Genomic DNA, 13,934 nt, shown 5'->3' on the forward strand with positions numbered 1-13,934 from the left:
ATCTTGTACACCTCTATCATATCTCCTCTCATCCTCCTTCTCTCCGGAGAGTAAAACCCTAGGTCCCTTAATCTCTGATCATAATCCATACTCTCTAAACTAGGCAGCATCCTGGTAAATCTCCTCTGTACCCTTTCCAATGCTTACACATCCTTCCTATAGTGAGGTGACCAGAACTGGAGTGTGGCCTAACCAGAGTTTTATAGAGCTGCATCATTACCTCGCGACTCTTAAACTCTATCCCTTGAGTTATGAAAGCTTTCTTAACTACCCTATCTACCCATGAGGCAACTTTCAGGGATCTGTGGACATGTACCCCCAGATCCCTCTGCTCCTCCACACTACCAAGTATCCTGCCACTTACTTTGTACGCTGCCTTGGAGTTTGTCCTTCCAAAGTGTACCACCTGACATTTCTCCGGGTTGAACCCCATCTGCCACTTCTTAGCCTACTTTTGCATCCTATCAATGTCTCTCTGCAATCTTTGGCAATCATCTGCACTATCTACAACACCACCAACCTTTGTGTCGTCTGCAGACTTGCCAACCCATCCTTCTAGCCCCCACATCCAGGTCATTAATAAAAATCACGAAAAATAGAGGTCCCAGAACCAATCCTTGTGGGACACCACTAGTCACAACCCTCCAATATGAATGTACTCCCGATACCACGACCCTCTGCCTTCTGCAGGCAAGCCAATTCTGAATCCATTTGGCCAAATTTCCCTGGATCCCATGCCTTCTGACTTTCTGAATAAGCCGACCGTGTGGAGCCGTGTCAAATACCTTACTAAAATCCATATAGATCACATCCACTGCACTACACACATCTATATGCCTGGTCACCTCCTCAAAGAACTCTATCAGGCTTGTTAGACATGATCTGCCCTTCACAAAGCCATGCTAACTGTCCCTGATCAGACCATGATTCTCTAAATGCCCAGAGATCCTATCTCTAAGAATCTTTTCCAACAGCTTTCCCACCATAGATGTAAGGCTCACTGGTCTGTAATTACCCGGACTATCCCTATTACCTTTTTCTGAACAAGGGGACAACATTCACCTCCCTCCAATCCTCCGGTACCATTCCCGTAGACAAGAGGATATCAAGATCCTAACCAGAGGCTAAGCAATCTCTTCCCTTGCCTTGTGGAGCAGCCTGGGGAATATTCTGTCAGGCCCCGGGGACTTATCCGCCCTAATGTATTTTAACAACTCCAACACCTCCTCTCCCTTAATATCAACATGCTCCAGAACATAAACCTTACTCATATTGTCCCCATAGTCATCAAGTTCCCTCTCATTGGTGAATACCGAAGAGAAGTATTCATTGAGGACCTCGCTCACTTCCACAGCCTCCAGGCACATCTTCCCACCTTTATCTCTAATCGGTCCTACCTTCACTCCTGTCATCCTTTTTTTCTTCACATAATTGAAGAATGCCTTGGGGTTTTCCTTTACCCTACTCACCAAGGCCTTCTTGCCCCCTTCATACATATATACGATGTTACAAATTATTTGTTTCTAAAATCACTTCAGGAGGAAGATGAACACACTTATAACTTCAAGTGGTACACTGAATATGCATGTCCTGAAGTGCCATTGGAGTGTCTAGTGACGGATCCACTCACGGAGCAGCAGTATGACTTGTCAAGGTGAGAATCAATCATTTCTCATATTTGTATTTAAATTCAAAGATCAGATTTCAACTGTATCTTCAAAGATGGATGTTTCTGAGGAATCTTTGCTGGGTAGTAAATGTGAGAATGGAGTCTATGCATCTGGTTTTGTATAAGTTCTTCCTTCCAAATAAATGCAGGAACAATCTCTATTTTTGGAGCTTAGTTGTGGCTGCTGGTTTTAGGCCTAATGGCTCCTGTTTTTCAAATCTATAATTTTGACGTCATGGTATAGACAGCTGCCAGCTAGGTCAATATGGAGTCCGTTGTCAGGCTCTGTTGTGGGTGTCCCACTTGATGGGCATGGTGTGATGGAACAAACTCGATAAGTCAAGTGGCCTAATTCTGTTTCAATTTTATTTTCTTATTAATCTACCCCATCTGTCTTCTAAATCGACATTGAACCCATGAACACGATCTCAAAGTTTTTATTTCTGTTTTTGCACTACTTATTTTTAACTTAACTATTTAATATACATTACTGTAATTCAGTTCTTCCTTTATCATGTATTGCATTGTACTGCTGCTGCAAAGTTAACAAATTTCACACCATGCTGATGATATTGAACCTGATTCTGATTCTCCTCACCTGCCCATCATCTCCCTCTGGTGCCCCTTCTTCCCTTTCTCCCATAATCCACTTTCCACTCCTATCAGATTCCTTCTTCAGCCCTTTTCCTTTTCCCAGCTTCTCACTTTGTGCCCCCAGAGCAGTTGCTCTGTCCTGTCAGTGTTGCAAGTTTGAACTGGCTTTAAAGGCTCACTGAGGGCCCCTGGTGGAACTGTATGCACTAGCAGTCTGGTTTGACTCATGGCATCATCGAGATGGTCAATGCCATTTTGCACTTCAAAGCTCTTTTTTCCCTCTCAGTCACCTTGGCATCATCTGCAAGACCACATTCATTATTAATCCTTTAATACCTTTTAGAAAGTGTAGGTGAGGCACTGCCTTGAATACTGTCCAGCTTTTTATGCTTTCCTTCAGAGATCAGAATAAGATGAAGTGCATTGAAGTCACAGTTGCAGTGTTTGGTTTTCGGTTTTAAACTCCAAAAAGGATTCTCGTCTGGTTACACAAGCACTGAGTCACTACATTCAAGCTTAAGATCTGTGGGTTTGTTTGTGAGCAAATGTTTATTTTTGAGAACTGAATTTCTGTTCATTAGTATTTTCATCAAATGAGATGGGCAAGATTTGAAGTTCAACTATTTGCAAACAAAAGCAGCCTGTAGACAAGGGATTATAGCTGTAAAATACCTTGTAATTTTAAACGTTAACGATGATGCAAGCTGTAGTTTATTGTCTTCTATGTCCTTAACAAAATGTATCACTTGCTGTTCAGCTTATCTAAGTTTGAAGACCGTGATGAAAGCAACTGGTTCGCCATGGACATGTCAACGAGTGAGCGTAAGAAGTATTACATCAATGTTTGCCGGCCGCTGAGTCCAGTCCAAGGGTGTGATCGCTATGCTGCAGTGTGCCAGATGAAATATGAGAGAGATTCAATGGTACATGTCAAACATATCTGTGTGACAGTCAAGCTCCTTGTAAAATAGAAATAAGTCAGACAAGTGAACGGGATCAAAAAATTTTACCAAATTTAATATCTATATTCAAGTTGAGCAAGATTAATTTTCTTTGTATAGTAGGGCAATACTCATGGACGTGCATACTTGTATTAGAGTCTTTTTAGTAATAGATCCAACAGAAAAACCTACATGTCATTACAGAATTAGGGCTTAAATATATTTGAAGAATTCATATTGGGTATATGCATTCAGTGGCCACTTTTTTGGGTAATTTCTGTACCTAATGAAGGGGCCACTGAGTGATGTTCGTGGTCTTCTGCTACTCTAGCCCATCCACTTCAAGGTTTGACGTGTTGTGCACACCACTGTTGTAACCCATGGTTATTTGAGTTACTGTTGCCTTCCCGTCAGCTTAAGCCAGTCTTGCCATTCTTCTGACTTCTCATTAACACAGAACTGCTGCTGACTGAATTTTTTTCTGTTTTTCAAACTATTCTCTAAACTCTAGAGACTGTTGTGCGTGAAAATCTAAGAGCAATTTCTGAGATAATCAAGCCACCCCATCTGGCAATAATAATCATTCCATGGTCTAAATCACTTAGATGACATTTCTTCCCCATTCTGATGTTTGGTCTGAACAACAACTGAACCTCTTGACCATGCTTTTGTGCACTGAGTTGCTGCCAAATGATTGGCTGGTTAGATATTTGCATTAATGAGCAAGTGCACCTAATAAAGTGCCACTGAATGTATATTGAGTATGTAATCAGTAGGAAATTACATAATCTTACATAAAGTTGTGATCAAAGTGGGAAAAAAAATTGGATTTGGGTTGTACGCTGTCATGCCAGCTGTAAGAGCGAAAATTAGCTGGTGACAAGTCAAACTTCACTTAAATTCATTCTGCAAGTCAGCACAACTTTAACTGCGGCTGACTTTGGTGTGCAAAGCCACTACTAATTCCTAGTATGACATTCTAGTAGTATCTAGTGGCCTAACCAGTGTGCCTGTTTTAACTATTATAAATGCGGCAAGAATACAGAATAACATTGTATCACAAACAGGAGATTCTGTAGATGCTGGAAATCCAGAGAAACACACACAAAACACTGGAGGAACTTTGTGGGTCAGGCAGCATATATGGAGGGAAATAATTAGTTGACATTTCGGGCCAAGACCCTTCATCAGGACTGGAAAAGCAGGGTGAGGAAGCTAGAGTAAAGAAGAGGTGGGGGAGGAGTACAAACTGGCAGATGATAGGTGAAACCAGGTGAGGAGGAAGGTGGGTGGATGTGGGGGGTAGGGAAATGGGATGAAGTGCGAAGCTGGGAGGTGATGGGTGGAAAAGCTAACAGGCTGAAGAAGGAATCTAATAGGAGAGGTGAATGGACCATGGGAGAAAGAGGAGGAGGAAGGGCAGCGGAGGGAGGTGATGGGCAGGTGAAGAGAAAGAGTGCAAGTGGAACTAAAATGGGGAATGAAAAATAGATGGGGGAAAGGGGAGAAATTTATGAAAAGTTCAAGGAACCGATGCCGTCAGGCTGGAGGCTACTCAGACTGAATGTGAGATGTTGCTCCTACAACCTGAGAGTGGCCAGATAACAATGTATCAAACGCCTGTTCAAACAACCTTAATTCCAGTGTTATCTGCTATTGTGAAGTTAAATTCAATTGAACAATGGGTTCTGTATGTTTTATAATTTAGCAGCATGTTGTTTAAACACAGTGGGGAAAATTAGTTCCGTAACGTACACGTCTGTTTTTTGCATTCAGGGTGCTCTTCGTGAAAAAGTATCTATCAGCAATCTAGGGAAGGCCAAAAGTGGACCCAAGCTGGAAAAAGGTGGACAGATTATCTTGGAATATGTAAATGGTTCTGTGTGTACCAAATCTAATGGTGCACAGGACTCTTACACAACACGTATTCACCTGAGTTGTTCAACAGAGTTGGTAAGGAAGTTTACCTTTGACTGCCTCTCATGTGCATTCCCACTGTCAACACTTTAATATGTATTGAGATACAGTGTGGGACAGGGCCTCCAGCCTTTCAAGCCTCCCTGACCAGCACCAGCCTAATCACAGGACAATTTACAATGACCAACTAACCTGCCAATCAGTCTGTCTTTGGACTGTAGGAAGAAACCAGAGCACCCTGAGGAAACCCATGCGGGTATGGGGTGGGGGAACAGCAGGAATCGTACCGGCGGTCACTGGTACTGTAAAGCGTTGTGCTAACCACTACCCTGTTGTTATGCTTTCTGTAACAGGTTTGTCCTGCTTTACTAAAGGTGTTAATTTGTTTGTTCCTAATCAAACTGAGTAAAATTCAATCTTTTGAAGAGAATTTTCTTAAACTTCAATGCAAATGGCTTTATTCTTTGTTTTGTCACTGGATTTTAAAACACTTTTTATAAAGCTGTTTACGTTGTAACTACATGCTGATATTTATGCATTTGTGTACATCTTATTCCAGATCTGTACTTTAATCTCTAACTTTATTTTCATATAGAATTCTTTATTCTTTATAGTTGAATGATTTTAGTTGCAAGTCGCGCCTTGTCCAACACACCACAACAAATCAGCAAATTCCTAATGTGTAAATGTATATGGCAACTAAAGTTGATCCTTAGTCCTTAATCAATCAGTCAGTGGGTGCTGTTCCGAATCCGGGGTTGGTGGCTATGCACCTCCCTCTTCTTCGATCTTGCGACAGCATCGAGTACAGCCTCTCCTCCAGTCTGTGTGTGTGTGTGTGTGTGTGTGTGTGTGTGTCTCTTTCCCCCTCCAGTCCTGATGGAGGCTCTCGGCCCAAAACTTTGACTCTTTATTCATTCCACACCTGCTCCAGCATTTTATCTGTGTTGCTGTGAAAGTTACTCTTGTGATCTGTTTTGTACCAGTGTGTACCTTCCCTTCTCATTCACTTGAATTAATTTTGTTACTCCATGGCAAATATGCATTTCATCAAATTTGTATCTTATCAAGGTGGTGTGCTGGGGCAATGGCATCAACATGGGTGATGCCAACAGGCTCAATAAACTGATTAGAAAGGCGGGCTGTGTTACAGGAGTCAAACTGGACACACTGGAGGCTGTGGTAGAACAAAGGACACTATGGAAAATCCTGGCAATTCTGGACAATGTTTCTCACCCTCTGCATGCCACCTTGGCTGAACAGAGGAGCACTTTTAGTAATAGACTAAAACAACTGGACTGGTCCAAAGAGCACTTTCCAAGGACATTCTTGCCCTTGGCCTCCAGGCTGTATAATGAGTCACCCTTTAGCTGGGAAGTGATGACCCCCCCTCCTATTAGACTGTTTGAGGTAACTTTTTTTTTATTCTTTCCTACTTTTCTTCCAGTATTTGTATATTTGTGCACTTGTACTGCTACTATGACACTATAATTCCTTTGGGATCAATAAAGTATATATCTGTTTCCTTTCTCATCTCTAGTGTGTCCCGTAGCAGCCATTGTGGTTTCTGAAGGTCAGCCATAAGATACAAGATAGGAGCAGTGTTAGGCCTTTCAGCCCATCGAGTCATGATCGTTACTAGCTGCTAGGTATACCTTGAGGTTCTGAAACCACAATATGACTAGGGGTGTGGGTAGGCTAGGACTCAGTCATTCATTGTTGATACGCATCAGGAGGCCATTAGACTCGTGCTGTCTTGAGTAGAGCATCCCATCAGTCCCACTCACCTTCCCTTCTCATTTCCCTGTTCCCCCATAACATTCTGTCTGTGTCTGTGGCTCCCACTTGAAACTCTTGCCACTTCATTGCACTAAGTGTATTTATAGTAACCCATGTGGAACGAAACTGGATTACCCGGTAGAAATGTGTGGTTTTGGGAGAGCATGACGACTTAACACAGTGTGGGAGATCATGAATGAATCCAGGAGCCCTGAGGCAGTGGGAACTGCTGAATTATTGTGCAGCAGTAATACTGTGCTATTGCTTGCTTCAGTGAGTCATCGGCAGGAGCCTGTTTTTGTTATCTGCAGTTGCTTTTTCTGACAAAGCAGTGATACAGGAGTTAAACACCAACACACAAACCAAGGTTATTCTTTGTTCTAGAGTGTAATTTGGACTCTGAGAATTAATTTGAGATTGGTGAGCCAGCAAGTTGCTCACTGAACCTGGAGAGGTGATTAACTTTTTCTCAATGTATCACAGATTGCACAATCAAATGGACCTGGACTGTGGTTCTAAGCCTTTTATTAATCTTAAAATGCAACACTCATTGTTTTGGCCTAACCTTGTTTTCTCAGCAAAGTTCTAAATGTGGTTTTCCATTTGAATGGCATTATAACATTCCTCTGTACTCCATACAGTCTTCCTTGCAAGTTATTTCCAATTGTTGCCTGAGTGAGTTCATGGTTACTAAACACAAGAAACACTTAAAATTCATAAATCAAGCTTGAATTAGATTAAATTTCTGGTACCTGTCTACATAAAATTTGCCTGGGGTACTTCATTTAAGTATTATAGCTTCAGTACATGTAGCTTCAATCAATAATCATCTGACTGCAATTTTAAAAGGAATTTGTACTTTTGTGCTCATTTTTGTGAGGGGGGAATACTTGAATTTTGTAACAGATCTTAAGCTTCATTTGGTGTAGCTAATGTCAGAAGTCAAATGAATGCAGATCAATGCATACCCAGTGTTCAAGGACTTGGCCTTGAGGTTGGACTGCCCGTTGGGACGCTCTTGAATCTACACTGGTGTAAATAGAAACATGTATTCTTCAGCATGACTGTATCAGTAGAAATGGTGGTAAAAATCTACCTCGAGTGCTGATTGATCTTGTGTGTGTCTAGTCCACAGGTCCAAGGTTCATTGACCAGAAAAACTGTGTGGTCACCTTCCTGTGGGAAACTGAAGCAGCTTGTCCTGTCACCACAACCGAAGACAAGGTAATAGAGGTTGTCAAGCACGTTCATCTTCTATTGTGGATTTCTGTATCAATCCTACCCTTACCTCCATAAAAGGAGTTCGCAACCTTTTTATGCCATGGACCTATACCACCAAGCAAGGGGTCTGTGGACCTCAAGTTGGGAACACCTGGTTTAAAGTATAAAATTTAATCACACTTGTATGGTTTCAACTAAAAATGAATATATACAAAAAGGAAACCATGCTGGGTCAGTTTGGGAATTCCTGCTCTAAAGGAGGAAAAAAAACTGAAGACTTTAAAGCTTGCTTGTAATTACTCAGCTTTCAACCTCAGTGACAGCCCGGAGAGACGGCAACCGGGGCAGAACGGGCTGGCAACCCAATCTGTGTCCTCTGAGAGGAGGACCCCCACAAAAGCTATGATGAATCTAAGGGAAAGATACCCCCGGGGTGCCCGGGGGGGGGTGGCGGGGGAGGATGAGCACCCCAGTCGGACGGACACAATGGCATCAGAACCAGGCAATGAACAAACGACTATGAGGAAGCAGTGTGCATGTGGCAAAATCTGCAAGAATGATCGCGGCTTGAAGACCCACCAAGCGAGGATGAAGTGTCTGGCGGGAGCAGGAGCAGCACAACGTGCAGGTGTCCAACCTGGTGAGACGAAGGAGGTGCCAGGCCCGGAGTCACCCCATAGTGCCCGGAACCTCCAAGTGTTGCAAACTAATCCCTCTAACATCAAGCCTAACAGGAGGTGGATCAAATGGCCTGCAGCTAACATGACTTCACTGTGGAAGCAGGTTGAAGATGTTAACCAAATTCTGGAGGCAACGGCAAAGGGAGGGGTTGATAGGAAGCTGCAAGCCATGACAACAATCATTGTTAGCATCGCAGCTGAACAGTTCGGAGAAGGGGAGAAGGAAGGCTCCAAAACACCTTACTTGATTGCAGCCACCACCCTACGACCAGACATTGTCCTAGTGTCTGAGTCTACTAAACAAGTGGCGCTGCTGGAGCTGACAGTCCCATGGGAAGATAGCTTGGAGGAGGCCTTTGAAAGGAAGCTCTCCAAGTACGCAGGACTGGTCAGCAACTGTCAGCAGGCTGGATGGAGAGCGAGGTGTCTCCCAGTGGAGGTTGGTTGTAGGGGATTTGCAGCCCGTTCTTTAGCTAGAGCCTTCGGCAATGTGGGCATCGAGGGAGAGAGGAAGAGGAGATCCATCCGCAGTACCACCGATGCAGCAGAGAGGGCCTCAAGATGGCTGTGGCTCAAAAGAGGGGAGCCATGGAGTCATAAGTAGCTAGCCATCTGGACACAAGCTGGGGTCTGATCAGCCCCGGCTGGGTCACCTGGAGGAGGTTGTATAATGTTGAAAGACCCGAAACACCCGATGATTCCAGGAACATCACTGAAGATGTGTCCAGAAGCATCAGTAGATGTATGTACACAGCAGGAGTTGACTCCCTGTTAAATTGATTATTGACCTGGTGTCAATATACTCAATCAATGTTTTAGGAACAGCTTCTTCCCCTCTGCCATCAGATTTCTGAATGGACAATGAACCAACCTATTGACATAACCTCTATTTTTTGCTCTTATTTAATTTAATATAGTCTGTGTATATTCCTCATTGTGATTTATAGTACTTTTATCTGCTCCCACAAAACAATAAATTTCAAGACCTATGCCAGTGATAGTAGACCTGATTTTGATTCATTTACAGTACAATGTTGACAATTGCTGTGGCTAAGCCTCAGTTCCATTCAGTTTCAAATCCCCCATAGTCTTGCCCCTTCCTATCTAATTATTGGAATCAGAATCAGGTTTATTATCACCAGCATGTGACGTGAAATTTGTTAACTAAGTAGCAACAGTTCAATGCAATACGTAGTATAGAAGAAAAAAAATAAAATACAATAATAACTAAGTCTTATTCAGTATACTTTATACAGTATATGTATATTGAATAGATTAAAATCATGCAAAAAAGCAAATACTATTTTAAAAAAAAAAGTGAGGTAGTGTCCAAGGGTTCAATGTCCGTTTAGGAATCAGATGGCAGAGGTGAAGAAGCTGTTCCTGAATCACTGAGTGTGTGCCTTCAGGCTTCTGTATCTCCTACCTGATGGTAACAGTGAGAAAAGGGCATGCCCTGGGTGCTGGAGATCCTTAATGATGGACGCTACTTTTCTGAGACACCGCTTCCTGAAGATGTCCTCGGTACTTTATGGGCTAGTATCTAACTAAATTTACAACCCCCTACAGCTTCTTTTGGTCCTGTTTAGTAGCCCCTTCATACCAGACAGTGATGCAGCCTGTCAGAATGCTCTCCACAGTACAACTATAGAAGTTTTTGAATGAAACCCCTCAGCATCTCTCTCCTTTGTCTGGCTTAGCCTGTTCTTGCACTGAACAACTTCTCTTTTAATTGCACTCACTTCCTTCAGGCACAGCTTCAAGCCATGCTTGCCTCTGTGGGATATGGGGAACAGTCCTTGTTACATAGCTTTATAAGCTTCTATCAATGGTACTTCAGTTCTCACACAGGGCCCAAGCAACCTCACTGAAATCCATCGTCACCTGGGCCACCTGACCCATCACCTCCAATGCAGAATGGAATATCACTGGCATATGTCGTAAAATTTGTTGTTTTGCAGCAGCAGTACAGTGCGATGCATTGAAAAAAACTATAACTAAGGGATATATGTATGTACAAGTAGTGCAACAAGAGAGCAAAAAAAGTGAGTTGGTGTTCATGAGTTGGTTCAGAAACCTGATGGTAGAGGGGAAGAAGCTGTTCCTAAAACATTGAGTGTGTGTCATCATGCTCCTCTACCTCCTCCCTGATGGTAGCAATGGGAAGAGGGCATGTCCTGGGTGGTAGGGGAAGTCTGGGCCATTTCTTCGAAACCACAGCTAGATGCCATCTTGACCAGAACAATTGTTCATTTTGGCCTCTTGCATATCCTGGGAGTTCTCCCCCTTCCTTAGCGGCCACACTGACTAGATCAAGTCGGGTAGGTCCTACTTGGGACTTTCTGAATTCCAGTACTTTTTGGACAGCATGCTCCATCTGCGAATGCAGTGATGACATCATCTGTTTTATTATTCCCTTTATTCCAGTGGCTTCCATGTGTGCTGGGAGACTTGTCTTACATTCTGTTTCCACATGGAGTGATAACTCCATCTGAACAAGGTTTTCAAAACTTGGGACTTTCTCCAGGGTAGTTAACACGTATTTGGTGGTGGCCTTTGTGTATGTATCCTGGCTTCTTTAAAATAGCTTAGAATTTACTGCAGCAAAGATTTCTTTTAGTGCCATCATCATTTTCATTATGACCAAAGTCTGCTGGGAAGGAATTCACCAGTAAAATGCTGTAGATATTGGTAAACCGAAAGTAGTGCTTCTGGCAGTGATTAGGCCAGGCAGAATGTGGAAAGAGGAAAAGGTCATGAGGTCGAAACATGAACATTGTCTCTGCAGATCATGCATGACCTTAGTATCCACACTTTATCTTGCACGTGGGACCCAGTAGTGCATGCAATACGTATGACACTCTTCTGCCCATTCCAAGTAAGGAAATTGATTTCTGCGTTCCCTCAACCAGTGGGAATTCATCGGTTTGTCCCTGGTGTTAAAGACATTTCCACATAGAGCTGCAAGTCGTAGTTCTGTATATTTGGTTCAATGGTGGATAATTCTGCATGTATTTAATGCTGGCAACCCAACACCATGTGAAGGATCTCGACGCGTATATGTCGAGTGTCCATTTCCCACTACAGATGCTGCTTGACCTTAATCACTTGCAGTCTCATCCCCCAGTTTCTTCTGCAACAATTGCTCCTGTGATTCTTTCATAAACAGTACCTCCACCCTCTGGTAAACCTCTTCAGGTGCTCACCTCCACCCTAATGCTCCTTAAAATGCTTGTTAGACCACATTATAAAGCATGTTATCTTGCTGCATTGAAGGTCTCATTTCAGTCCAAACTAATGATTTTACATTTTTAACCTCTGTATGTATTTAAAAGTCAATACAACAATTTGTATTTCACTAGCGACATCTCTTTTCGTACTATTTGCATTCTTTCCGCTTCGTTAAAGTTTCTTTGAGGGGTAATACTGTTCCTGATACTTTAACCGCGGGTGTTCTTTCCACTGTGACTGCTTCAGAAGGAAAGTCAGCTATTATCAGGAATATTCGGATCAGGTGACATCTGTGTGCAAATTGGCTAATGCTTCTGAATCATGGCTGTTTTCCTGGACAGACTGTCTGAAATGAGTACGTCTAGCACAGGTTCTCAGCGTCTGAAAAGTTGTGCTTATGAACCTGCCCCGGTATTGCATTCTGCTGTTGAATCAAAATAATTCCACCCGGTCTGCTAAATTTGCGCCAGGTCGTATGTTCCCTTCGACCCCCATTTTGTGATGCACCGCAGAAACCGTCCTATATCCAGATGTATCCTGGCTTGGTATGGTAGCTGCTGTGCCCGTGACCACAAATTGCAGAGTATTGTGGCTACGACTCAGCATGTTACAGAAACTGGCCTCCCCTCTGTGGACTCCGTGCATCGGTAAAGCAGCCAGCGCAATGGACAGCCCCACCCACCCCGGGCTGCTGCTTCTCCCCCTCCCATGAGGCAGAAAGTAGAGAGGCCTGAAAGTATGTATGTTTAGGCTCAAGGGCAGCTCCTATCACACTGTTGCAAAACTATTGACCATTTCTTGAGTACAATAGTCTGTTGCTGGTGGTTTAGTGGCATCCGCACCAGACTTCGGGATTGAGTGGTCCCGGGTTTGAATCCGGCCTGCTCCTTGCCCGCCTTCCATCTATGCTGGGTTGAGTGTCGAGCGAGCAACTCGGCCTCGTGAAGCAGACACATGCTGAAGAAATGGCAAGGTTGTCACCTGATATACCAAATGAGGCATGGGGAGAAACTAGTTTTTTTTTTACCTGGTGTATTAAGATGGACTCTTGACCGTAATAACATAGCCTTGCACCTCACTGCGTGTCTGCATTGCATTTTTTCTGCAACACACACAAAATATAGGAGGAACTCAGCAGGTCACACAGCATCTATGGAACTGAATAAACAGGCAGAGACCTTTCTGCAGTACTGGAAAGGAAGGGGCAAAATGCCAGAATAAAAAGGTGCGGGGATGCGGAAAGAGGACAAGCTGGAAGGTGATGGGGTAGCTAGATGGGTGGAAAGGGGATTAAGAGAGAGACGGAGGTGATCGTGGGAAAGTCTAAGGGCTGGGGAAGAAGCAATCTGGTAGGACCATGGGAGAAATTGAAGGAGAAGGTGTTAGGCAGGTGAGGAGAAGAGATCAAACGCCAGAGTGGGGAATAGCAGAAGTGGGAAGGGAAAAGAGAATTTTACTGGAAGGAGAAATCGATGGTCGTGCCATCTGGTTGGAGGCTACCCAGATTAAATATGAGGTCTAACACTTCACCTCAGGATGTTGCTCCTCCACTGATCTCAGCATGGCTGAAGAGGAGGCCTTGGACCAGCCTTCGGAATGGGAATTAGGATAAGAATTAAAATGGTTGGCCACCGGGAAATTCCACTTATTGCGGATGGAGCAAAGGTGCTCAACAAAGCTGTCCCCCAATTTACGTTGGGTGTCACCGATGTAAAGGAGGCCACATTGGGGGCAGCAGATACAGTAGATGATCCCAGGTGAAGTGTTGCCTCACCTGGAAGGACTGTTTTGGGACCCTGAATGGAGGTGACGGAGGAGGTGAATATTTATGATTTACTTTTTTTTTGTATTCTATTATTGATTTCTCTTGTGGGCTGACGTGATGAAATGGTCTGTATGGAT

General features: G+C 43.5%; 1 protein-coding gene across 1 annotated transcript in view; it reads left to right on the forward strand.

Annotated features, from left to right (window-relative positions):
- igf2r (insulin-like growth factor 2 receptor) overlaps positions 1 to 13,934 on the forward strand; it is a 223,644-nt gene that overhangs the window by 101,753 nt on the left and 107,957 nt on the right. Inside the window, exons 17-20 of the mRNA XM_063056606.1 lie at positions 1,539 to 1,654; positions 3,021 to 3,186; positions 4,981 to 5,157; positions 8,029 to 8,124. Of these exons, the coding sequence (XP_062912676.1) occupies positions 1,539 to 1,654; positions 3,021 to 3,186; positions 4,981 to 5,157; positions 8,029 to 8,124 (555 nt within the window). The remainder of the gene's footprint in view (positions 1 to 1,538; positions 1,655 to 3,020; positions 3,187 to 4,980; positions 5,158 to 8,028; positions 8,125 to 13,934) is intronic.

Source organism: Mobula hypostoma, chromosome 8 (genome assembly GCF_963921235.1).
Source record: "Mobula hypostoma chromosome 8, sMobHyp1.1, whole genome shotgun sequence".
Taxonomy (NCBI): Eukaryota; Metazoa; Chordata; class Chondrichthyes; order Myliobatiformes; family Myliobatidae; genus Mobula; species Mobula hypostoma.